The sequence below is a fragment of the Nomascus leucogenys genome, chromosome 13 (genome assembly GCF_006542625.1).
Source record: "Nomascus leucogenys isolate Asia chromosome 13, Asia_NLE_v1, whole genome shotgun sequence".
Lineage (NCBI taxonomy): Eukaryota > Metazoa > Chordata > Mammalia > Primates > Hylobatidae > Nomascus > Nomascus leucogenys.
Window position 1 is genome coordinate 39,892,723 of NC_044393.1, and position 24,577 is coordinate 39,917,299.

A 24,577-nucleotide genomic window follows, 5' to 3' on the forward strand; every position below is an offset into this window, starting at 1 on the left:
GCCCCACCAACCCATTCCTTCCAGGAGGGGAGAACAGGCCGTAAATCTCCCGATTCCCAGATAGCTGCTAGTCTTAACATCAGGGCTCACCTCCGTGGGAAAATGGTTTCAGACCTCAAAGCACCACGAGGGGCCACCCAGAAGCCCAGCCACGAGGCCCTATACCTGATAGATGGCTTCATCGCAGGCATTCTGAAGGCCCAGGTTCACCATCGTGTTCTGCAGCGTGCGACCCATGTAGAATTCCAGGGAAAGATAATAAATGCGCTGAGGAAGCAGAAGAAAGAATAAGATTTCTCATTCCATTCTACACTTTAGGAAGGTTACAGAGATGACAGGACCCATGAAGCCCCCACTCGGGATTTATGTCAACCCCACGCACAAAAACTGGGCTTGCTCTGTCAGGCAGCCGGCTGACCACAGCCCCCCATAGCAGCCCACCCAGGAGACCCCTCTTCAACACGGCCTTCTCTTCCCTGACCCTCGAGTCCCTGGATGAACACACACTAACTTCCCATGATGTGTGGGGAGGCAAGGCAGGTTGGTGGTTGCAGACAAGGCACCCAGAACTGGACAGACCCAGGTCTGCACTTAGCTCAGCCTCTTACCAGCCATGTGCCCTTGGACAAGTTACTTCATATCTCTAAGACGGATGTAACACAGGCCATGTCTTCAATGTAAAGCCTTGAGCACAGCTTCTAGCACCCATGTGAAGCACCAATGAACGCAGCACAGATGGCTGAATGGATGCATCCATGTTCCCCAGCAGAAGTCTCTTGGCCGATGCCTGCTGGCTGGCTGGCTTGGGGTTGCCACATGAGCCAGCTCTATGCCAGTGAGGTGCTGTAGCAAGGATGGCCACCCATGCAGTGCCTCCTGGGCCCTGAGCGGGGTTCTAGGTGCCCTACTTTCTCTACCGAGTACTTCTCATGGCCATCCATGGGCCTGCAGCAGCCAGGGCTGAATGCTAAGATCAGTGGGCACAACTCCAAGGACTAACAGAATATTTGCACAGCCAACATCTCCCCTGAAATATTTACTAATTGCTGTGGTGGTTTTAACCAGGGGCCACTTTCTGATATTCTTCACTCCAGGAGGAGGAGCTTACTTCCCTGTCTGCCACCTTGAGGGTGGGCTGGATGTAGCGACACCCTGCTGAGGAGCACAGAAAGGAAACGGCAGCAACTTGACAGTGGAGATAGCTGACCACGCTGACGGGCACCCCGGTGTGCTGTGATGAGGACACTTCCTTCTGTGTGTTCTTCCCAAAACCCATAACCCCAGTGTAACCATGAGAAAATAGCGGGCAAACCCAAACTGAGGAATTTTCTATAAAATGCCTGACCAGTAGTCATCAAATTTATAAGGTCATAAAAGACAAGGAGTGATCAACAAACTGTCACGAATCTAAGCCACATTCAGGCTTTTGGAACTAATAAATGAATTCAGCAAGGTAGCAGAATATAAGGCTAACACAAAATCAGTTATCTTTATTGTTTTTAATTAATTATTCATGATTAATATAACTATCCAATGTTCATTAGCAATGAACATTCCAAAAATAAAACTAATTAAACAATTACTACAGCTCATACACTTTAGGAGGCCAAGGCGGGGGAACTGCTTGAGGCCAGGAGTTTGAGACCAACCTGGGCAGCAAAATGAGACCCCTCTCTCTGCAAAAAATTTAAAAATTAGCCAGGTGTGGTGGTGCATGCCTGTGGTCCCAGCTACAAGGGAGGCTGAGGCGGGAAGACTGCTTAAGCCTGGGAGGTCAAGGCTGCAATGAGCCAGGCGCGGTGGTTCACATCTCTAATTCCAGCACTTTGAGTTCGGCAGTTCCTCAAAAAGTTAAACACAGAGTTACTATTTGGCCCAGCAAGTCCACTCCCAGGTATACATGTGCCCAAGAGAAATGAAAGCCTATGTCCCCTCCAACACTTGTACATAATAGCCAAAAGGTGGAAAAAACCCAAATGTCAATCCTTCATGTCCTACAGCATGAAGGAACCTCAAAAACACCACCTCAGTGGAAGAAGCCAATCACAACAGACCACACATTCTATGAATCCATTTATATGAAATGTCTAAAACAGGCACATCTAAAGAAACCAAAAGGGGATTGATTGGTAATTGCCTAAGGGTAGGGGATTAGGGGTTTGGGTGGGTGATAACAAAAGGCTTACAGTTTCTGTTCCAGATGAAAAATGCTTTTAAATTGATTGTGGTGATGGAAGCACAACTCTGTGAATATCCTGAAACCAGTATATCCAACTGTATGCTTTAAAGGGGTGAAACGTACAGTATCTGAATTTTATGTCAATATACCTCTTGTCAAAGAAAGTAATAGATGAGGCCAGGCACGGTGGCTCGCGCCTGTAATTCCAGCACTTTGGGAGGCTGAAGCGGGAGGATCTCTTGAGTCAAGGAGTTCAAGGCCATCTCTACAAAAAAAAAAAAAAAAAAAAAAAAGGCCAGGCGCAGTGGCTCATGCCTGTAATCCCAGTGCTTTGGGAGGCTGAGGTGGGCAGATCACGAGGTCAGGAGTTTGAGACCAGCCTGGCCAACATGGGGAAATGCCATCTCTACTGAAAGTACAAAAAATTAGCCGGGGGTGGTGGCAGGCACCTGTAATCCCAGCTAATCAGGAGGCTGAGGCAGGAGAATTGCTTGAACCCGGGAGGCAGAGGTTGCAGTGAGCTGAGACCGTGCCACTGCACTCCAGCCTGGGCAACAGCGAGACTCTGTCTCAAAAATAATAATAATAATACAAAAATTAGCCAGGCACGTGTAATCCTAGCTACTCGGGAGGCTGAGGCAGGAGTATCGCTTGAACCCGTGAGGTGGAGGTTGCAGTGAGCCAAGATCGTGCCACCGCACTCCAGCCTGGGCTACAGAGTGACACTCAGTCTCCAAAAAAAAAAAAAAAGCCAGGCATGGTGGTACAGCCTGTAGTCCCAGCTACTCAGGGGGCTGGGGCAGAAGGATCACTTGAGCCTAGGAGGCAGAGGTTACTGTGAGCTGAGATCACACCACTGCACTCCTCCAGCCTGGGTGACAGAGTGAGACTGTCTCAAAAACAAAAAACAAAAAACTACAATGGGCAAAGAGCACAGAGCATTTACCCAGGGGCAAATGAAATTCATAAACACAGACTTATCCGGGAAGTCAAGAAATAATGACTGTTACAAGAGGATCCAACCAAGCATGGGAAAGTAAAATAAATAAGTAAATAAAACTACCACAGAACTAAAGGTACCACTGAATGCAAAACAAAAGCAAAGCTGAAAACAAAACCTGGCTGAGAAAAAAGTGAACCACAGTGGGGGAAGCATGAGAGGGACTGGGGAGAAAGATACTGATGTGGAAGACTGAGGACAACTAACGTGTGCATCACCAGGCTCACTGAAAAGAGGCTGAAGAAAACATTTAAAGTTATTTTTGGCCAGGTGTGGTGGCCTGTAATCGCAACCCTTTGGGAGGCCAAGGTGGAAGGATCACTTGAGCCCAGCAGTGAAAGACCAGCCTGTGCAACATAGCAAGACCCTGTCACTACAAACAAGAAAAAATATATATATAAAGGGTTTTTTTGTTTGTTTTGAGACCCGGTCTCATTCTGCTGCCCAGAATGGAGTGCAGGGGTGCAATTCTGGCTCACTGCAACTTCTGCCTCCCAGATTCAAGTGATTCTCCTGCCTCAGCCTCCCAAGTACTGGGAACAAAGGCGCATGCACCACCATGCCAACTATTTTTGTATTTTTAGTTGAGACAGGGTTTCACCATGTTAGCCAGGCTGGTCTCAATCTCCTGACCTCAGGTGATCTACCCGCCTCAGCCTCCCACAGTGCTGAGATTACAGGCGTGAGCCACCACTCCTGGCCCATAAAGTTTTTAATACATAATTTAAGAATACTCTATAAATATCTAAATCTACAAATGAAAAGAACACACACACACAAATCATAGCTCTGTCTTTAATGGCCTGTTTTTACTTTTTTGATCATTTTAATATAGGTTTCTACATTACTGTACAAATTCCAAAGTCCTTTAAGTCAGAAGAAATTACAGCAGCATAATTAATGAGTCCTCATAGCCGCTATAAGTACAACTACTGCTGCTGTCACTCACAGCCAGGCCTCTGGCGGACTTTCATCATGCTGGACTTTATTTACACTACATTTGAACGAACTTAATATTCTATGGGGTTTCCATAGCACCTGCCTCCCCCACAGCAGAGGAAGCCACAGGCACTGTCCAGGCATGGGTTTATTAACCAGTGTGAAATCATACTGAGCCCAACTAGATCCCGGCTGTCTGAGAAAATACTGTGGGTCAAGTATTAACAAGAGGTTTTATAAAAAGCTGACAGGCCAGGAACATGATCAGAATGTTTTCACTTTGCCTTTAACTAAAAATGTGTATTTTTTTTTTAAGAGATGACGGTCTCACTATGTTGCCCAGGCTGGCCGCAAACTCCAGGCCTCAAGTGATCTCGCGTCTCAGTCTCCCAAGCAGCTGGCACTACAGGTGCACGCCACCACACCTGGCTAAAATGTGTATTTTTAGGTTGTAGTTTGCTCTCTCTGCAAAAGTTCCTAACTTCTACTTAGAACTTTTCTACTGTGGTGAAAAAGTTTACCAGTTATGTCCCAAGAGCTTGATGATCTCGTTTGTAAGGGACAGGACTGACGCAGGAAGTGCTGGGCCTAGACTCGAAGCCTGTGCGTCTCCAACTGTCCAGGTTGCAGGCAGATCTTGAGGGTTCTGCAGCCTCCTGCTGAAGCACAGCCCCCAAGGCACTGCCCAGAGCCTGCCCTGCCACAGGCTCTGTCCTTGGGGACTGCAACGTGTTTTGTTGCTTTGAGGTTTTTCTGCAACTTGTTTCAATTTAAGAACTTTCATCATTTACTGAGATGTGTCTATTTTGCTTTTACCTTAACATGGTTCAGAGTGAAAACCATGAAACTGAAAGAGACGTGCTGGAGGAGCTGGCCAAGAAAATGCAGACTTGAATGGTACAGGCTGGGGTCCCATCCCAGCTCCCTGCCCTGGCTAGCTGGGTGACCTGGGCAAGTCACTCAGCCTCTGAGAGGACCACATTCACCTGTGGGCTCGCAGAGGGCTAGGCTTGGACTCAGGCAAGGCTGGTTCCCCTCACCATACCAGACTTTTCAAGGAGAAATGCAGAGCCTAGTACGTTGGCAGGTGGCAGTTCTGAAAAAAACCATGTAAAGGCATAGGCTTTGTCCAAGCAACAGCCTAGGGACCTAGCTCTTCCATGACCCCAAATCCTGCTGCTGCAGGACAGCCTCTTTCCACTCACTCCCCTCTGGCTCCTCCTGTGCAACCGTGGGCTTCCCTGCTCAGGGAGCACTAGTTGGAGAACTGGACTCACCTGCTTCAGCCTGAAAATGCCAACAGGATCCCTTAACCTCCCTGCTCAGCAGCTCTGCTCTAACGAGGCCCTGCCGCCTGGGATTGAACTGGGCCATTGATTTTTCCACCATGGTCCCTTCTTGCAATATGACATAACAAGTGTTAAGTAGCCTAAAGCCACCCTGTTTTTTGTTTTTGCTTTTTTTTTTTTGAGATGGAGTTTTGCTCTGTTGCCCAGGCTGGAAGGCAATGGTGCAATCTTGACTCACTGCAACCTCCGCCTCCTGGGTTCAAGCCAGGCCCCCTGCTTTTTTTTTAATAGAGTTTATGTATTACATGCAAAGCCTACACAACCAGGCAAATAATAGAAAAACATAAAGCTCAAAAATAGACAAAAATATGATCAACACGAACAGTACACAACATACCAATCATCTAAAAATATCTTAGGAGTTAACAGACTCTGAAAAGAGAGTGTAACACCAACCGACAGAGCCTCATTTTGCTCTTTACAGAGATTCACAGAATTGGGCCTGCGGAGACCACCAATTTTTTCTCCCTTTTCTGAAGGGATTTTTAACTAGAGTCTTCGTTTAACATTAGTGTCTGAATACTCTGGTGGAAAAAGAAAGAATTTTCCCAACATTCAGGGAAACAAAAGAAAGAGTTGGAGCCAGGTATGGTGGCTCACGCCTATAATCCCAGCACTTTGGGAGGCTGAGGCAGGTACATCACTTGAGGTCAGGAGCTCAAGACCAGCCTGGCCAACATGGTGAAACCCCATCTCTACTAAAAATACAAAAACTAGCTGGGCGTGGTGGTGCACACCTGTAATCCCAGCTATTCGGAAGGCTGAGGCAGGAGAATCGCCTGAACCCGGGAGGCGGAGGTTGCAGTGAGTAGAGATCGTGCCACTGCACTCCAGCCTGGGCAACAAGAGCGAAACTCCACCTCAAAAAAAACAAAAAAAAAAATAGTTGGGCGGCTGCCTTCACCAAGATGAAGAGCCTCATTCTGCAGGCAGATCTGGTCTGAAACTGGTCTTCCTGTCCCCAAGAAAGCACAGCAACTCTCCTTTTGTGTATTCGATTCTATCGGTGCCAGCATGCCTCAGACCAGCCACCCTCTACTGGTTCCTACATGGGCACAGAGTGACTCACAGGGCAGACTGTCCCTCCCTGCCACCCAGGCATGGTGGACAGAGCTGGCCCTGATAAGAACACAGGGACACGGGCCACTGAGCCAGCCAGAGGCCAGTGGGCACCACGTTCCACCAGCCAGGCCTTGGAGCGGGGGCTCCCAGCCCCTCCAGACACAAAGGCGCCACCTCCCTGGGCTGGACCTGCTGGCTCCTGCTGGTGAGCTGAGCAGTCTCAGATACCATCCAGGGGAACCGAGGTCCCGTGGGAGGAGAGATGTTGAGGGGCCTCCCACCCGCCAGACGCTGAGGTTGGTCTTTGGTTTCCTTGACAGTGTCACAGTGTCCACTCCCCCGTGTCTGTGGGGGCTTCTGGGGAGTTGCTCACAGAGCAATCTGATAATCCACTACTGTATCTGCTGTAAGGACGTGAGGATTAGCTAGCACATCTCTCAAGCTCCCAGCCTGTGAAGTCACACAGTACTTTCTTAATGAATTAAGTGCCAGGGAAACTTGGCTTCCCATGAAGAGTGGGCAGGCTTCTCAACATGGTTGTGGATTTCCTTCTCACTCCAGTACCTACGACTCGAACACAGGTCTGTTTGCTCAATTTTGAAAATGTCAAATGTAAAAGAATTACAGAACTTCAGAACTTATGGGGATCTTAAGAGATCACTTGGTTCTGCAGTAAACAAATTCCTTCTACACTCCATGACACACATTGCCACAAGTCACTGTCTCCTGCCTTCTATGCAATTATGCTCCACAAAAAGTCTACTCAGTACTAATCCAGAGCCAGAAAGTGATGGGAGCCTTCTCCTTGTCACTGACAGAGCCTAATCAACTTACACTAAGTGATCTGGACCGTGTCAAACTATATTTATAACTAGTGAGCTACCAGTCATCGTTTTTAAACACTACTTTAATCTTTCATTTTAACTGTTTGCAGGCCGAGAAATGCCACTTAGCCCTACCTAAAATTACATGTCATTCCTACTTAAGATACTGTTGAAGACACTGTTAACCAAACTTCTCTTACTGTCCAATTACCTTTCTAAATCTGTGTTCATTTTTCTTCCCTTCACGGTATCCTAAGAACGCCATTCTGCATGGGTGAGAGAAAGACAGCTCCTATCTCCTGCGGTTATTTGCTGCATGTCTTAGGATGCTGTCAATTTCCAAATGACTTAAAGCTTTGATCCGTTTAATAATAATAAAAAAGGCCGGGCATGGTGGCTCACGCTTGTAATCCCAGCACTTTGGAAGGCCGAGGCGGGCGGATCATGAGGTCAGGAGATCGAGACCACGGTGAAATCCCGTCTCTACTAAAAATACAAAAAAAATTAGCCAGGCGTGGTGGCGGGTGCCTGTAGTCCCAGCTACTCGGAGAGGCTGAGGCAGAATGGCATGAACCTGGGAGGCGGAGCTTACAGTGAGCCGAGATTGCGCCACTGCACTCCAGCCTGGGCGACAGAGCGAGACTCCGTCTCAAAAAAATAAATAAATAAATAAATAAATAATAATAATAAAAAGATATAATCTGAAAAGACTTCTAAAGTTCTCCCAATTATTTGTAATTTTTTTTACAATTGTATTATTGCATTTTATTTGTATTTATTAAGCAGGACAGCTGGTGACACTGAAAAGATTTGCAGACAGCACTGTGTTGATGAAAATGTCCGGAGTTTAACTGCTCTACTGTGGGTGTGTAGGAGAACTTCCCTGTTTTTCCGGAGTACTCACTGCCGTTTTTGGGGGTGAAAGGGCAACAAAGCTACAACTCAGTTTTTTTTTTTTTTTTTTTTGAGACAGAGTCTGGCTCTGTTGCCCAGGATGGAACGCAGTGGCGTGATCTCGGCTCACTGCAACCTCCTCCTCCCAGGTTCAAGCAATCATCCTGCCTCAGTCCCCCAAGTACCTGGGACTGCAGGCGCCCACCACCACACCTGGCTAATTTTTGTCTTTTTAGTAAAGATGGAGTCTCACCTTGTTGGTCAGGCTGGTACTTACTTTCAAATGATTCGGAGAAAAATGAACTTACAGCGACAAAATGACCTAACAAGTGTGTTACAATGTTTAACATCTGGGGAATCCGGATGAAGGGTATACAGGAATGACAAGAAATCTTTGTGTTATTCTTGCAACTTTTTAAGGGTCTGAAATCACATAAAGTTTAAAAGGAAATATGGCTGAGATGTGGAGGTGAGGTCGGTTACCTTATTTTATTTTATTTTATTTTGGCAGAGTTGCCCAGGCTAGAGTGCAATGGTGCAGTCTTGGCTCACTGCAACCTCTGCCTCCCTAGTTCAAGCAATTCTCCTGTCTCAGCCTCCTGAGTAGCTGGGACTACAGACGTCCACCACCACGCCTGGCTAATTTTTGTATTTTTAGTAGAGACCAGGTTTCACCATATTGGTCAGGCTGGTCTTGAACTTTTGACCTCAGGTGATCCACCCGCCTTAGCCTCCCAAAGTGCTGGGATTACAGGTGTCAGTCACCACGCCCGGCCATATTTTATAAAGCCACCACGGCCCCTGTGGATTAGTCAGGGTTCTCCAGAGACACAGAACTAACAGTAAGGTATGTGTAGAGAGAGACAGATTTAAGAAATTGGCTCAAGTGATTCTGGAAGTGCAAGGCCACAACCTGCAGGGCGGGGTGGGCCAGCAGGCTGGAGACCCAAGCAAGCTGCAGCTCCGGTGCAAGGTAGCTGGTGGCAGGGTTTGTTCTGCAAGGCCTTCCCCCATGGGAGGCTGTGAAACTGTGATGTAATGAGATATATTTATTTGTTCTTCCTGGCCAGTGCTCCTAACACTCTTGTAATTTCCTAAGTGATAAGAGCGATAAAAATGAAAGAAGTGTCTTTTGTTATTCATAACAAGTCCCTTTCAACCAGGCCTGATGTGGTCACCAAAAGATGACTTTTGGCAAGCCCCTAAGGGCAGAGGCTGGCTGCCAGGGGAACCAGCTCTGTAATTAGAGGGTTGGAAGTTTCAGGCCCACCCCTCCTGCCACCCCCAACCTCCAGTGAAGGGAGAGGGGCTAAAGGCTGAGCTCATCACCAATGGCCAATGATCACACTAGGTAACTGGGGCCTCCATAAAATCCCCAACTGAAGGGGATGGAAGAGCTTCCTTCCACTTCAGTGAATCCTGGAGGTGCTGGGACAGTGGCACCTGCAGAGGGAATGGAAGCCCCTGCACCCTCCCTCAGACCTGCCCTCTGCATATCTTCTATCTGGCTGTTCCTGGGTTGTATTCTTTATAATTAACTGGTAAACGCAAGTGAAGTGTTTCCCTGAGTTTCATGAGCCATTCTGGCAAATCATCAAACCCGAGGAGGCTGTCGCTCAGAGGTCAGAAGGGAGGCCCTGATGTGCAACTAACATCTGGGGTGGAGAAGTCTTGTGGGACTGCGCCTTTAGCCTGTGGGATCTGAGGCTACATCCAGGTAGACAGCATCAGAAGGGAACTGAATCGTAAGACGCTCGGTCAGTGTGGGAAACACCACCCCCCACCTCCACAGAGGGATATCCACGTTACTATCTAGGCATAACAGCCAAGTTGACACATAAAACCAGTCATCACAGCCTGCAAGGGCAGAGGCCAGGCTGTCTTCTGCAGAAAATGAAGGCACACACTGTAGGTTTCTCCATCTGCTAAAATGACAGCTGGGGCCTACCTTCCGAGTGGCTAGCTGTCAGCAACACAAAACAGCACCCACCATCAGCTACTGGCCAGAGAAAAGGACTGAGCGATCTGCTGTCAGGGAAGCCTGCCCAGGAGATGCAAGCTCAACTTCACACATAAAAGTGCAAATACATCAGAAAAATTGGGAGTGTTAGGATTCCAGAGGCTGGTACCACAACTGACTAATTAAAACAAATCCCAGAAGTGGGGATCATAGAGCAGCAGGGTCTGCAAAACACTTCTCTAGATCATCTTTCTTTAACTCCTGGGTCCAGCCAAACCAAAAGATTAATCGTATTTCACTGTGTTCATCTTATTAGGAATATTTAGGACAGCAGTGTGGGCCCCAAGGTAGAGCTGCTTTTCCTTAATCTGTGTTGTAGTCATGCCAGGAGCTTATGGGAAGAGTCTCAAAAACTCATTGTTACATCCACTGCAGGGGTGCTGCAGGTCAGTGGCTCAGCACATCAACAACACTGCTTCACAAAGGCCCACAGAATAAACCGTGCACCTGTCCTTTCAGGATGTTATAGAAGCGATCCCGTGACTCTCATAACTGGGCATGGGTTGCTTTCATTGCCAGGATCCTGGTCTGTGTTTTGTGTCCTGACCCTCACTGTCCCACCTCAACCCTCACTCTGAGGCCTTCTAATGTGAACCTTTTATGCTGCATCTAGCATAAGCATCCTCAAATTATCTCTGGATGGAGACGGAACGTCAATTCAATATGAAATGGAAAAGTTTTAACTCTAACATTTCAGAATGGCAACAGACTTCGGAAACACATCACCAGCTTGATTCCCCTCATTTTAAAGATGAGAAAACTGAGGCCAAGAATGGCAAAGAAATCCACCCAAGCCCACAGTTGCACAGACCGAATGGAAAGGCCAGGATGAAAAGGAGCGTGGAATCACGCACACCCTTTCTTCTCCATGCAGTGCAATCCCAGGCTCTGCAGTTTCAGGTTGGACTCTTCTCGCCACCTTGCCACCACTTCAGAGAATCCATCAAACGTCTTCATGACCAACCGCCACCTCTTGCCAAGCACAAAGCTCTCCATGTTAGCCAGATGTTTTGACGTGCTGATTTGCCAAGCATGGCAAAGCTTGACAAATCTTCCTCTGAACACCCCAACTTCTACTCTTTCTGCTATGTACCACAAATAAAGTGCTAAGAGTTAGGAAACAATAAGTTCAGTATAATGCTATTTTATGTAGTAAAAACAAGTTTCTGCCAATACAGAAAAAACAATGTAGAACACAAAATATTTATAGCATTTACGAAGTGGGTGATAGAAGTGGGTTACAGGATTACAGTTAATTTTTTTCCTTCTGGCTTATCTATATTTTCTAATTTTTCCTCCAGTAATAATTTTTCCTTCAGGACTTGCATAATTTTTAAAAAGACAAAAATAACAATAAAAGCATTCTATTTAGGAGCTCAGTCTGCAGTGTGCTGGTGAATGTCTGAGGTCATTTCTGGCTGAGAGGGAGGCACAGCAGTTATTTTCTTGGGAGCACACCTCCTCTCATTGGCTCTGGTGGGACTGGTTGCTGGTCCATCACCAGCAAGCATATAACTTTTCCAGAGAAAGGATGTCAAGCTTATTTTCATCATGAATTAGCGAAAGAAGCACTTAAATCCCAATTTTCCATGTCCTTCCTATTCAGAATAGGCACACAGCTTATTTACAGACTGTGAGATCTAAAAGTTTACAACTTTACGACTTACAGACTGTGTGGTTTAAGAGAAAGGTTTCCACCCAGAGCCACCACAGTAGACAATCAAAAGAGATCTCACAGAGGATCAGAAAACCCGTTTTGTTGCAGGGACTATCTTGTTCATGAAGGTCATTTCCGTAATCCCTGAGCCCATTGCTGGCCTCTCCAGGATCTGATTATACATAAATACTCCAATGGGCACCCTAAGGTGTAGAGCCGAGTCCTGGTCTAGCTCCAAGGAAATGCTCTTGAATGTGAGGGCAGAGCTATGTCCTTGCCATACGCCACTTAGACAATAAAAATGATGTTGCGGGTCGGGTGCGTTGGCTCACGCCTGTAACTCCTGCACTTTAGGAGGCCGAGGTGGGCGGATCACAAGGTCAGGGGTTTGAGACCAGCCTGGCCAACATGGTGAAACCCCATCTCTACTAAAGATACAAAAATTAGCCGGGGGTAGTGGTACGCGCCTGTAATCCCAGCTACTCGGGAGGCTAAGGCAGGAGAATTGCTTGAACCCGGGAGGCGGAGGTTGCAGTGAGCCGAGATCGCGCCACTGCACTCTAGCTCCAGGCTACAGGGAAAGACTCAGAATTAAAAAAAAAAAAAAAAATGGTGCTGTGCATCAGAACTCTCCCAACAGCAGGGAATTCTGGGGGAGCCACTGCTTCTTGGCTGCTTTTCTTGGCAAAGTTATCCCAAGCCCTTGTTATAACCTGTTTTGGCCATTCGTTGCCACTTCTTTCTACGTTTTGCATACCAAATATGAAGAGGCCCAGTTGGTATTCTAACAAATCTGTCCCTTTTACCATCTCTATTTTAGAAAAAAGAATGTCCCAGAATAAGTTTGGAAAAGCAGTCAATCTCTTAGCAATTACTGTATTAAACATATCTTAATGCCCTACAAAAATATTCTAAAATTCCATCCATAAAGCAAGTGCTCAGTGCCTAGGTGTACACTGCAAGTAAAATCTTTGCCAAGTGGCTTCAGGTCTGGAAGTGTGTCTTTTCCTCACCAGTTCTCTCTCTACGTTAATGTAGTAGAAAGACAATTCTCCATGGTCAAGAGTTTAAAAACAAACGACAACAACAAAAAACTGGCAACAGAGGGCTGTGCAAGACTATCATGTACCTATCAAACTGAAAACTACCATCCTATCCATTGACCTGCAAAGCTGTTTATCAGTGAAAAAGTTACAAATGTTTACGAATGAAACAAAATCTAAAAAACTGTATGTGCATTATATTTTTTAAAAATGTGTATATATATTTAGGAATACCAAAAAAACAGCAAGAACACAGGCCCATAGTTAACATGGTTAAGAGTAACGGGGACAATCAGTGACTTTAACGTTTCGCTACTCAAATTTTTGCAAGATATAGAAAGTAACAATTAGTAAGACAATCTCTGTGAACTTTAACCCAAGTAAATTTCTCCAAGGGAGGTGTAGGAACCTCTGAGACAGAGCCTTCTTCGAGGGCTCCATCTCCATCTCTGAGCTTCGTATCTCTCCTGCGTGAAGCAGGCATCTTCAGTGATTTTCTTCTAAGCAGCGTACACAAAAAAAGTCTCACAATTCCCTGCAGATTACCGAGCTCACCCCCTTCCAACCCACAAGGCTGCCCAGGCCTGGTTCCAGTCCCATTTTCTCCCACAGGCTGCTGCAGGAAAACAAAGGGTGGCTGGAGGCAGGGGCGGGGAGCACGGGCTCTGCAGCCAGCGCGGAAGCGCACGGCCAGAAAGAGACCGGGAACGTCCGCCAGGCTCCCGGGCTCAGCATCATCTGCGGCGGACGGCGGACCCCGCCAGGCGCGGGCTCCCAGTGGAGCGGACCTGTGGCCGCGGCCCTGCGCAGGGGACGCCCGGCCCCCGCCGACCGCAGCTTCCAGACGACTCCCCAGTCGGCTGTGCCTGGCCGCCGGCCGGCCGGCCGAGGAGGGGCGCGGGTAACGCCCGGCGGGCCGCCCCGAAGAGAGACCCCCAGCTGGCGCGGCTCCGGGACGGGCGCCCTCTCAGCGGGCCCGGGCGCACAGGGCGGGGCAGCGCCTCACCTTAGGGTCACGCTCGTAGTAGTGCTGCTGCGTGCGGATCCAGCGGCCCACCAGGTGGTCGCGCACCGTGTGCGCCAGCGCGAAGAAGTAGTCGCGGGGCGTGGCCACATTGCGGTCCTTGACCAGCGTGAAGTGCAAGTGCCGGTTGAAGCTCTTCCGCACCTCGGCCACGTCGCCTAGCCCCGCCAGACCGCGCACGCTGATCTGCTTCCGCTTCTCGCTGTCCGTCAGCGGCTTCGCCATCGCGTCGGCCGAAGCGGAGGAAAAGAGATGGAAGAGGAAAGCGGCGAGACACGAGACCGCCGGTACGGTGCAGCCGCTCTGGCGCCCGGCACTGCGGCTCTACAGGCGGGACGGGCCGCGCCTGCGCGCTGCGCCGGGGCGGGGCCTCCGACGGGCGGGGCGGGGCCTCCGACGGGCGGGGCGGGGCCTCCGGAGGGCGGGGCGGGCGTCCAGGCTCATAGCTGAGTTCGCTGGGGTAGTTCGAGGCGGCAGCGACCTGTTCACGCCACCTGAGAGTGGGGTTTGCCCCCTCTTTGGGCAAGCCTGGCAGAAAGTGGGAGCGACTGGAGGGGGCAAGGGACCCGGGGCCTCCGAGCGTGCCGTCCTGGCCGCTCCTGCCAGCCCGGGGGCGGTGCGGGAAGGGGGCCCTGCTCTCCGGCCCTCTGGGGTTCCTGGGACCGGCCCTCCCGCCCTGCACCGGGTTACCAGGTGCCCCGCGGGAGCGCGCTGGGCCCGGGATGTGGCCGAGACCTGGTACACGTTCGGAGAAACTGATTACAACTTGAAGGGCATCCACCAACGCCTGCTGGGCCCGGTCTTCTCTGTCGGGGGCAGGGCGTCTCTGAAAATACTAGCTTATTTGCTTGCCACTCCAGGCCGATGACAGACGTGGAGAAAACCAGCTGCCAGCGAGCTGGAGACGCCCGTTCCCGAGGGCGCGAGGCAGCCACAGCCAAGTGCCACCACGACCCCGCCTCGGAGGGACCGCAGCCCCCTATCCCTCGGAGAAACCCTGTTCCCGAAACCACCCGGCAGACGCTGTCCGCTTTGAGATTACAGCAGGGAGAAGGAAACATGCCCGTCTGGCCGGGGAGCTCAGCCACTAACCGAGACTTAGCCTCCGCCATCCCAATCCAGGCTGCAGCTCCAGATAGGGGGCGTCTGCACACAGCTTCCCACACTTGGCCCCGCTGAACACAGTCTTGCTGGCCTCAGCCTGTGGGAACCCTGCTTCATGTAAAGGTCACCTAAACTCTGCCTTCCCCCAATCCCATAAGAACCCTGTCTTTCCCTTCGTTCTTGGGAGGCTCTCCCTCATTGCAGTGGGTCAGTACACATGATTTTGGGGGACCACAGGTTTGCTCCTGGTGGTCTTGGGCTGAAGGGGCTGCAAAGGTTGCTGAATTTCATGGAGGTAAAAATTGGCCGCAGGAGATGTCATAAAAGTCCAGGTGCAGTAGGTTTCCTGGTGTGATGCTTCTAAGTTATCTTCTTACCTGGAGCCCCTTCCAGCTGCAGACTTCAGAGGTCGGAGGTTAATCAATCTGGAATGACCCCGCAGCCCACCCAGCTCCAGCTCGGGATTCACTTCTGCACTATATCCTAGGGATTCTGGAGCCAACAAGATCGAACTTCGGGCACAGATGGCAGGGCTGTGGGGTCGAGCTTGGCTGCAAGCTCCGAACACTGATGCAATCTCTCTGAGGGTGATCTGGCAATTCAGAAGTCATAAAAATGATAGTGCCCTATGACCACTTCTACCACTCTGGGGAACAGAGTTCAAGGAAAGCTTCGAAAGACAAAAAGCAAGTTATGAAAATATGTTTTCTGCTGTGGTGTGGTAAAGGTTAATCCCCCAGCTGTGGTGCACACCTGGCAAAGAATGGAGGCGCTGACACTTACTGATCATTACTTCCAGTGTACACGTATTAACTCCTGATCCCTGCAAATAGCCTGCTATTACCCCCGCTTGACAATGGAGAAGGTGAGCCACAGAGAAAACTCTTCCCTAAGCCCACACAGCTAATAAGGGAAACAGCCAAGGTTCACCCCAGCCAAGCCCTGCTCCACTGCACAAGCCCAGAACAATGTATCTATGCTCAAAGTTAATATCATAAACCATTGTGCTGCTAAAAGGAATGACTATTTTAATAGCTAGCTAGGAAGGTGTGATCGATGACACAATACTGATAAATGAAAGATAAAAATAAGCATGTAATGCAGAAATGACAGTAATGATCTAAATATTACTTTCATTTAGTCAATTTAAATTTAAATTAAATAACCACATGTGGCTAGGGACTACTGTGTTAGAAGCACAGGTGTATATCCAAACCTAAACACTGGTTATTTCTGAATGGAAGAATTATCAGGGGGGTTTCCTTATTTTCTCCATACATTTTGTATTTCCTGTTTTTTCCACAATATTTCTGTTATAATTGGAGTAAGTTTTGGTAAGAAAAACTAGCCGGGCGCGGTGGCTCATGCGTGTAATCCCAGCACTTTGGGACGCCGAGGCGGGTGGATCACGAGGTCAGATCGAGACCATGGTAAAACCCCGTCTCTACTAAAAATACAAAAAATTAGCCGGGCGTGGTGGCGGGCGCCTGTAGTCCCAGCTACTCGGAGAGGCTGAGGCAGGAGAATGGCGTGAACCCAGGAGGCGGAGCTTGCAGTGAGCCGAGATTGCGCCACTGCGCTCCAGCCTGGGCGACAGAGCGAGACACCGTCTCAAAAAAAAAAAAAAAGGCATGAATGAATCTGGAGGAATAGCAAATGCAAAGGTCCTGAGGTGGGCATCCACTTGGACAGTTCACAAAAGAGGCAACTGAGGGGCACTGGGATACGTCACCCCAAAATATGCCTTTTTGCATGTGGATTATGTTGAGTTAAAGGCGATTAAGAACCAGCAGACCACAGGAAAGACTCTAAAAACCGTTTTCATTTTGTAAAAAATTCACATTTATTATAAAGGAAATTTCCACGTCTCCCTCTTCCATGCAAGGAAGAGGATATCTTGTAACAACTCTTATCAATGGAAGAAGATACTGACTTAAGTCTGCATAACAAACCTTCCTAAACAACCCTTGTTTACCATACTTTTCCTGGGCACCTTCTGCTGAGGTTTGAATATACCCTCCAAAACTCATGTTGAAATGTAATTGCCATTGTGTAAGAGGTAGGACTGTTCAGAGGTGATTAGGCCATGAGGCCTCCACCCTCAAGGGTAGAGTAATGCCGTTGTGGGAGTGTGTTGTTATAAAAATGAGTTTGGCCCTCTCTTGTTCTGTCTCTTTCACCCTCTCTTGCACTTCCGCCCTCCTTCCATGGGACAATGTAGCATAAAGGCCCTCACCAGATGCCAATGCCATGCTCTTGGGCTTCCCAGTCTTCAGAACCATGAGCCAGATAAGCCACTTTTCTTTATAAATTACACAGTCCGTGGCATTCTGTTACAGCAGCACAAATAGACCAAGACACCTTCCCACAACATGCCTCCCCTGCCCAGAAGCTCCAGACCTTTTCCTTTATGGCAGCCTAAGATGATAGATGAACCCATGTTCTGACCACACTTTGGGTTATTCATGCCAGGTACTGCCACATGTAAATGCAATGCACATGCCAATAAACTTGTTTTTTTCTTGCCTGATTGAATTGTCTTTGGCTGGTGTAATTAGAGGCCCCCTAGCTGGAGACCCTAACATGGGCCAGGGAAAAGATTTTTTTCCTTCTGTAAATAACCAAGAGTTGGATTCAGCTTCATCTTCCATTTTAGCAACAAAACTGCCAGGCTTCAGAACAGGCAAAATGGAAAGAAATTCAGCTATGCTTTTATTTTATATAAAGCTGAAAAGCAGGTTTGCCCTTCTAAGAGAAAGGATTGTTCTGGCAATCTGGATCAGAGCAGTGATCAGGCCAGAGCATCTGCTAACCTCAGCATCAGGGAATCCCTGTTTTAGACTGTCCTCTATGTCTCTGTCTTCTCTTTTTGGGAGGTAATTTTTTAAAAATCACTAAGAAGGGATGGATGCTGGTTCTGGTTTTGTTACTGTTGTAGGGAGCTATTCTGTGTTGTTGGAAATAATACATTACCTTTAAAGTTCTTTTATCTTTTTGTTTTTTGAGACAGGGTCTCATGGTGTTGCCCAGGCTGGAATGCCGTGGTGTGATCACGGCTCACTGCAGCCTCGATCTCCCAGGCTCAGGTTATCCTCCCACCTCAGCCTCCCAAGTAGCTGGAACTACAGGTGCATGCCACCACACCCAGCTAATTTTTGTATTTATTATAGAGATGAGGTTTCGCTGTGTTGCCTAGGCTGGTCTTGAACTCATGGGCTCAAGCCATCCACCCAACTCGGTCCTCCTAAGTGTTGGGATTACAGGCATGAGCCACTGTGCCCAGCCTAAAGTTCTTTTAAATAGGTATTTAAGATTCTGTCTGTAGCAAGTTCCCTGTCATCTGCCTCAGAAAAAGAGATGAAAGATGTCTTGTGAATGGAAGAAGATGCTGTGGGACTTAGAAGTGGGGTGTGGAAAACAGACATTTTTGGTCTGCTAGGCTTAAGCTTCTTGAGAACCTGAAGAGTGTCTCATTGATTGCTGGTGAAATGAGTGACTCAGAAGCACCACCGGCCCTTGAGACCGCAGGTGCGGAGGGAAAATCTCTCTGGGATCCCAGCAACGCCACTGGCAGATCTGTGCTGGTCAATTTCGTGTTTGCAAATGAACACAGACAGACCCAGGCTTTCAGGAAACAGAGATAAATAACAAAGGCATTATTTTTGAGAGGCTGGTAATTATAAAGCTCGAGGGAATAAAGAGCCCACCAGCTGGAATGACACTGTGGAACTGATGCCCTCCCTCCACTGGGGTGTGTCAACAGATCTTAAACACATTAATGATTTTAACACACTGACATTACAGGAAAAAGAATCTATGAGACCAGAGTGATACTGAGAAGAAATGAAATGGAGATGGGGAAGAAGGAAGCTGCTCCTCTCTACAGGATGCCAAATCAATGCAGGAGGAGATTTTGAGAACTACTGGACAACGGCCACAGGGGAACAGGGGATTCATTCCATCTCAAAGCCTCATCCTACACATTACCTTTATTAGCTATAAAAGGGAAAAGGGATTTGCAATGGAGGGGTATGGCAGACTCCAGCCTCATGAAGTGAGGCAACTTAGCATTGCCACCCAGGGGACAAACGCACACTATGAGTCTGATCCAGTGCGCCGAGAAGGACAAACATCACTTACTCTGCTGTAACATAACGCAGTATATTATACATTGACATATGTAGTATATTACATTACATAATAACATAGTACAGGCTTCTAGGACACAGTTTATAGAAGTGCAGATAATACTTGAGGCAGTTTCCCAAACTTGCAAATAAAAACTCTCCACAGGGCATGTGACTAGCACATTCCCAAAGCCCCAAACCCAGAATTCCACCTGCTTAGTGAGCACCTCCAGAGCATTTTTTTTTTTCAGACGGAGTCTTGCTCTTGTTGCCCAGGCTGGAGTGCAACAGCACGATCTCGGCTCACTGCAACCTCCACCTCCCAGGTTCAAGCGATTCTCGTGCCTCAGCCTCCTGAGCAGCTGGGATTACAGGCACCCACCTAATTTTTGTATTTTTAGTAGAGATGGAGTTTCACTATGTTGGTTGGCCAGGCTGGTCTCAAACTCCCAACCTCAGGTGATCCACCCGCCTTGGCCTCCCAAAGTGTTAGGATTACAGGCATGAGCCACCGCACTCGGCCATCTCCAGGGCATATTTTTTTTACTGTGCAATGTGGGAATCTCTGCCACAGGGTGGGCTGCCGTTCTAACCCAGTGGCCTGGTTCTAGCAGGACTTCCCCAGTATGTGGATGGGGGCACAGGAGCTCTCGGTGGGGGCCTCAAGGCATCTGTGAGCTAGGCCTAACCGCTGCTACTGAATGACTGCAAGATGAGTTCCAGAGCTGGGACGAGAGTGGGCCTGGTACCCTGCCCCAGCCCTCCCCTGACAGGAGTTAGTAAGGGACAGGTGAGCATGCTAAAGAGACAGCAAGCTGGTCACACCCTAGGGCCACCACCCTTCTGTCTTCCAAGTCAGAAACATGTCCTGACTTTGGGGGAGAGGGTATATGTTAAACGGGCCCACCCTGGGAGCTGTAGTGGTCACTGTGGAGCTGAGCACTGGACTGCACTCCTCGCTGCCCCAGAGTGACCAGGCGGGTGGTTTCATCCAAGAGGCAGGGCTCAGAAGGCCAGGCTGAGCCACCGATATGCATGTCTGCACCGCACCACTTCCTGCTCAGTCTGTATCAGGCCCGGGATGAAATCGGCACTTAGACGCTCAGGGGTCCTTCCACCCGTCTGGCTAACACAAACCTGCCAGCATAGCACTGAGTGGAAGGTTCCAGTGCACCCACGGGCCTGGCTGTTAAAATGTCCAGCCTCTCCAGAGAACAGGTTAAGTTCACACTGAGAAAGCCTAGCTCTCTCCAGCTGGCCTCAATTAATGTGAGAAGGATGAGCACAGCACCTGTGGAAATGGCGCTGGAAAACAAGTGTCCCTGGGAACTGCCTCTCCGCCACCCAAGTGCGCCGGCCCAGCGTCCTCAGACAACCCAGGAGGAGTCTTCCATCTGGCCACTTCCCACCCGTTAGGCCCCGAGGGGATGGCAGGTCGGTGAGACCCGGACCCCACCAGCAAAAGACGGTTCCTTCATTCGTCAGACACTGGCTCCATCTGCACCGCACCTACTGCCAGCCAGGCACTGAGCTTCACATCCACACAAAACACAAAGACCTCTGATACGGTTCGGGTCTGCGTTCCCACCTAAACCTCATGGTGAATTGTAATCATGTTGAGTTGTTTTGGAGGTGGGGCCTGGTGAGAGGTGACTCGATGATGGGGTGGATTTCTCATGAATGGTTTAGCACCATCTCCTTGATACTGTTCTCAAGATAGTGAGTTTTCACGAAATCTGGTTGTTTAAAAGTGTGCGCCCCACCCCCTGCTTCTGCTCTGGCCATGTGATCTGCCTGCCTCCCCCTTCGCCTTCCACCATGATGGTAAGATTCCTGAGGCCTCCCCAGAGGCTGAGCAGATACCGGTACTACGCTTCCTATACAGCCTGCAGAACCATGAGTCAATTAAACCTCTTTTCTTTATAAATTACCCAGTCTCAAGTATTTAGAGCAATGCAAAAATGGACTAATACAACCTCACGGTTCTGGAGGCTGAAAAGTCTAATGATGGAGTGTCCTTCTCAGTGCACAGTCAAGATGCCGGCAGGTTTGGGGCCTGGTGGGGCTCTTCGCTTCTTCCATGGTGTCTTTTGCACGGTGTGTCCTCCGGAGGGGACATGCTGCATGCTCACATGGTAGAAGGTGAAAAGCCAAGAGAGAACCCACTCCCAAAGCCCTCTCAGTAAGGCATTAAACCCACCATAAGGGTGCAGCCCTCACGGCTTAATCACCTCTTAAAGGCCCCACCTCCCAATACTATTACACCAGCAATCGAAATTCAACACGGGTTCTGGAGGGGAAGGCATTCAAACCCTTGCCCCTTCTCTGAACCCGTGGGACTTGCCCAGCCTGCCACACTCCCTGGGCTCTGACTCCTTCCTCAGCCTGTGTCTCCAGGGCCCACAGTTCCATCAAAGCATGCTGCTCTCCATCTCCGCACTCCCAGCCTGGCATTTCTAATATTCTCCCCTTTCACAGCCCCTCAAATCCAAATCCTACAGCAAATGCCAGAGATTCTATTTCAGTCCTCTATTGTCAGGACTGACAGTGTCAGCTGGAGCCCCTGTCGTTTGGGACACCTGTGAAATGGTCCTGAACACCTCAAGTTGGACCCCCTCAATATCAGTTTGGGGGTGTCCCTGATGTCACCCACTGACCCTAATGTGCTTCTCAGCACCTTCAGTTTCCACATCAACACAACTCCTTATAGGTTAGTACAATCCCTTTGAAAAACTGGCAGTGTTCACTAAACAAATGCCTCCCTATGACCCAGCAATTCTACTCCAAAGAAAACACCCAACAGAAATGAATGCTTATGCTCACCCCAAGGCAAGTACAAGAACGTGCAGAACAGCCCCAAACTGGAAACGATGCAAACGTCTGTCATCACTGGAATGGATAAATACACTGTGGCATATTCATACCAACACAAGGATGAGTCACCTACAACTTCACTCTCCCACATGGATGAGTAATGCTGTGTGAGGGACCAGCCCAAAAGAGCACATCCTGTTCCCCGAAGCCCTCAGCCGTCAGACCTCTACCCTGTTAGGAAGGACAGTGGCTGAACCTCCCGCTGCATGCAACTGGAGGGGCTGTGAGGAGTGGGGTCTGGAGAAGCTCTTCATTGCAGTCTGGTGTATACAAGTGTGACAGTGCACTGTGGGCACACTTGGCAACCACCCCCTGTGGGCAGCATCTGTGGGTGTGGCAGACCTCCCTGGACCTGGGCCATGGGCCTGTGGGGTCCCACATCCCACGGTCATGGGCCTTCCACCATCTTCTTCCCTACCTTATCCAACGCCTCCTGGCCCTCCCCACACCCAACAGGGCTCTAGGTCCTTCTTTAAGGCCAGTGGTACCAGCGACACCCAGGCCTTCTCCACAAGCTACAAGGAATCTGCCCAGCAGCCAGTCTTCCCAGGAGGAGGCCGGGGGCCACGGGCTCAGGACTTGCCTTGCATTTTTTTTTTTTTTTGGCGTGATCTAGGCTTATTGCGACCTCCACCTCCCGGGTTCAAGCGGTTCTCCTGCCTCAGCTTCCTGAGTAGCTGGAATTACAGGCGCCCACCACCGCGCTGAGCTAATTTTTTGTATTTTTAGTAGAGACGGTTTCATCATGTTGGCCAGGCTGGTCTCAAATCCTGACCTCAGGTGATCCACCCACCTCGGCTTCCCAATGTGCAGGGATTACAGGCATGAGCCACCGCACCCAGCCATTGTGTTTTGTTCCTTATGGTGATGCACATCCCTCTTCCAACCTGTGGCTACTGCTCTTGGGGTCCTGTTGCTGGGGGCCCTGCAGTAGACTCCACACAGGTCCTCCTGCCTCCTGGGCCCTCCTCAGAGCCTCCACAGGCTGCAGACTCCACTCCCCAGATGGAGGTCTGAGCCCAACACCCTTCCTGCAAACCACTACCTCACAAGAAAGACAAGAATCCTACACCCCCAACCCAGGCCCCTTCCTGGCAGGTCCTCAGGCTGGGCATGGGCAGGGCAAAGACAGATTTGAGGTGGCCAGGGTGAAGGCGAACACTGGGCCAAAACCAGTGGGCATCCTGATATGTGGATTCCAAAGGGACCAGGCGAGCAGGGAGCAGTACTGAGGTCAGCGAGGCCGGAGGGAGACAGAGGAAGCCCGTAGTCAGGGAGCTCGGGAGCTGCCTGCTGGGCAGGGAGGGGCTGTGGACACCAATCGGGCACTCTCAAGCCCTTCGCAGCCTGGCCCTCGCCCTCCTCTGGCCTGTCGGTGTTTCCCTTGGGAGTGGTGTGTGTCCCTACCTGGACTCATCCTGAGGAAGCTGCCTCCTGGAGCAGGTAGGATGCTGGAGCTCCGTGTGGCTGGCCTGGTTCTCTGCGAAGCCGCTCCTGAGAGCCTGCCTAGTGCAGAAGTGCCTTGAGCTGGCTGCTCTGCCTGCCTAAAATGGGGCACTGAGCACAGGAGCCTCTGGATCTGGTCCCCTGCCTGTTTTTGTACGGCTCTCAAGCTAGGAATACCTTTTACATTTTTAAATGATTGAAAAAAAATCCAAGTAATCATGGTGTTAAAATGATATGAAATTTGAATTTCAGTGTCCATAAATCAAGTTGGGACACAGCTTCTCTCATTCATTTACAGTTGTCTAAGTTTCTGTCACCCTTCGACAGCAGAGGTGAGCAGACAAAAGAGACTGCATGGCCTGCAAAGCCTGAAATATTTACTGGCTGCTCTTTACAGAAAGAGGTGGCCGTTCACTACCCTGGAGTGTGGACCTCTGGGCGAGGAACCCGTGTCCGTAGCGCTGCCTTGCACGTCCAGGCTCACAGGTGAGTCCTCAGGAAGGAGTCCCATTGGTTCTCTATGCAGCATGCCAGGCAACAGGGTGCTTGGGAGGGGAGGCAGGCTGGCCTGGGCAGGAGGATTCTTGGAGGCTCCTTTAAAATTCACTGCCTCAGTCAGGGTGATGCACATTAAAACTCCACGGAGCCAGGTGTGGTGGCATGCACCTGTAGTTCCAGCTACTCCGAAGCTGAGGTGGGAGAATCACTTGAGCTCAGGAGTTTGAGTCCAGCCTGGGCAACTTAGTGAGACCCTATCTGTTCAAAAAATGACAACAGCATAATAGGACAGCAGTACTCCCCCCAGAACAGTTAATATTAAAATTACAGACAGTACCAAGTGCTAGCATGGATGTGAAGCAACTGGAATTCTCACACACTGCTGATGGCAGAGTAAAATGTTACAGCCATGTTGGTAGGTTTTTTTTTTGAGACGGAGTTTTGCTCTGTCGCCCAGGCTGGAGTGTAGGGGCACCATCTCAGCTCACTGCAAGCTCCGCCTCCCGAGTTCACGCCATTCTCCTGCCTCAGCCTCCC

At 49.5% G+C, this 24,577-nt stretch overlaps 1 protein-coding gene across 1 annotated transcript in view; it reads right to left on the reverse strand.

Moving 5' to 3' along the window:
* The window catches only part of PYGB (glycogen phosphorylase B), a 60,288-nt gene extending 45,961 nt beyond the window's left edge, over window positions 1-14,327 (reverse strand). Inside the window, exons 1-2 of the mRNA XM_030826579.1 lie at window positions 13,974-14,327; window positions 166-267 (exon numbers count right to left, since the gene is read on the reverse strand). Coding sequence (XP_030682439.1) covers window positions 166-267; window positions 13,974-14,216 — 345 coding nt within the window. The 5' untranslated portion in view covers window positions 14,217-14,327. The remainder of the gene's footprint in view (window positions 1-165; window positions 268-13,973) is intronic.
* Window positions 14,328-24,577: the final 10,250 nt, after the last annotated feature.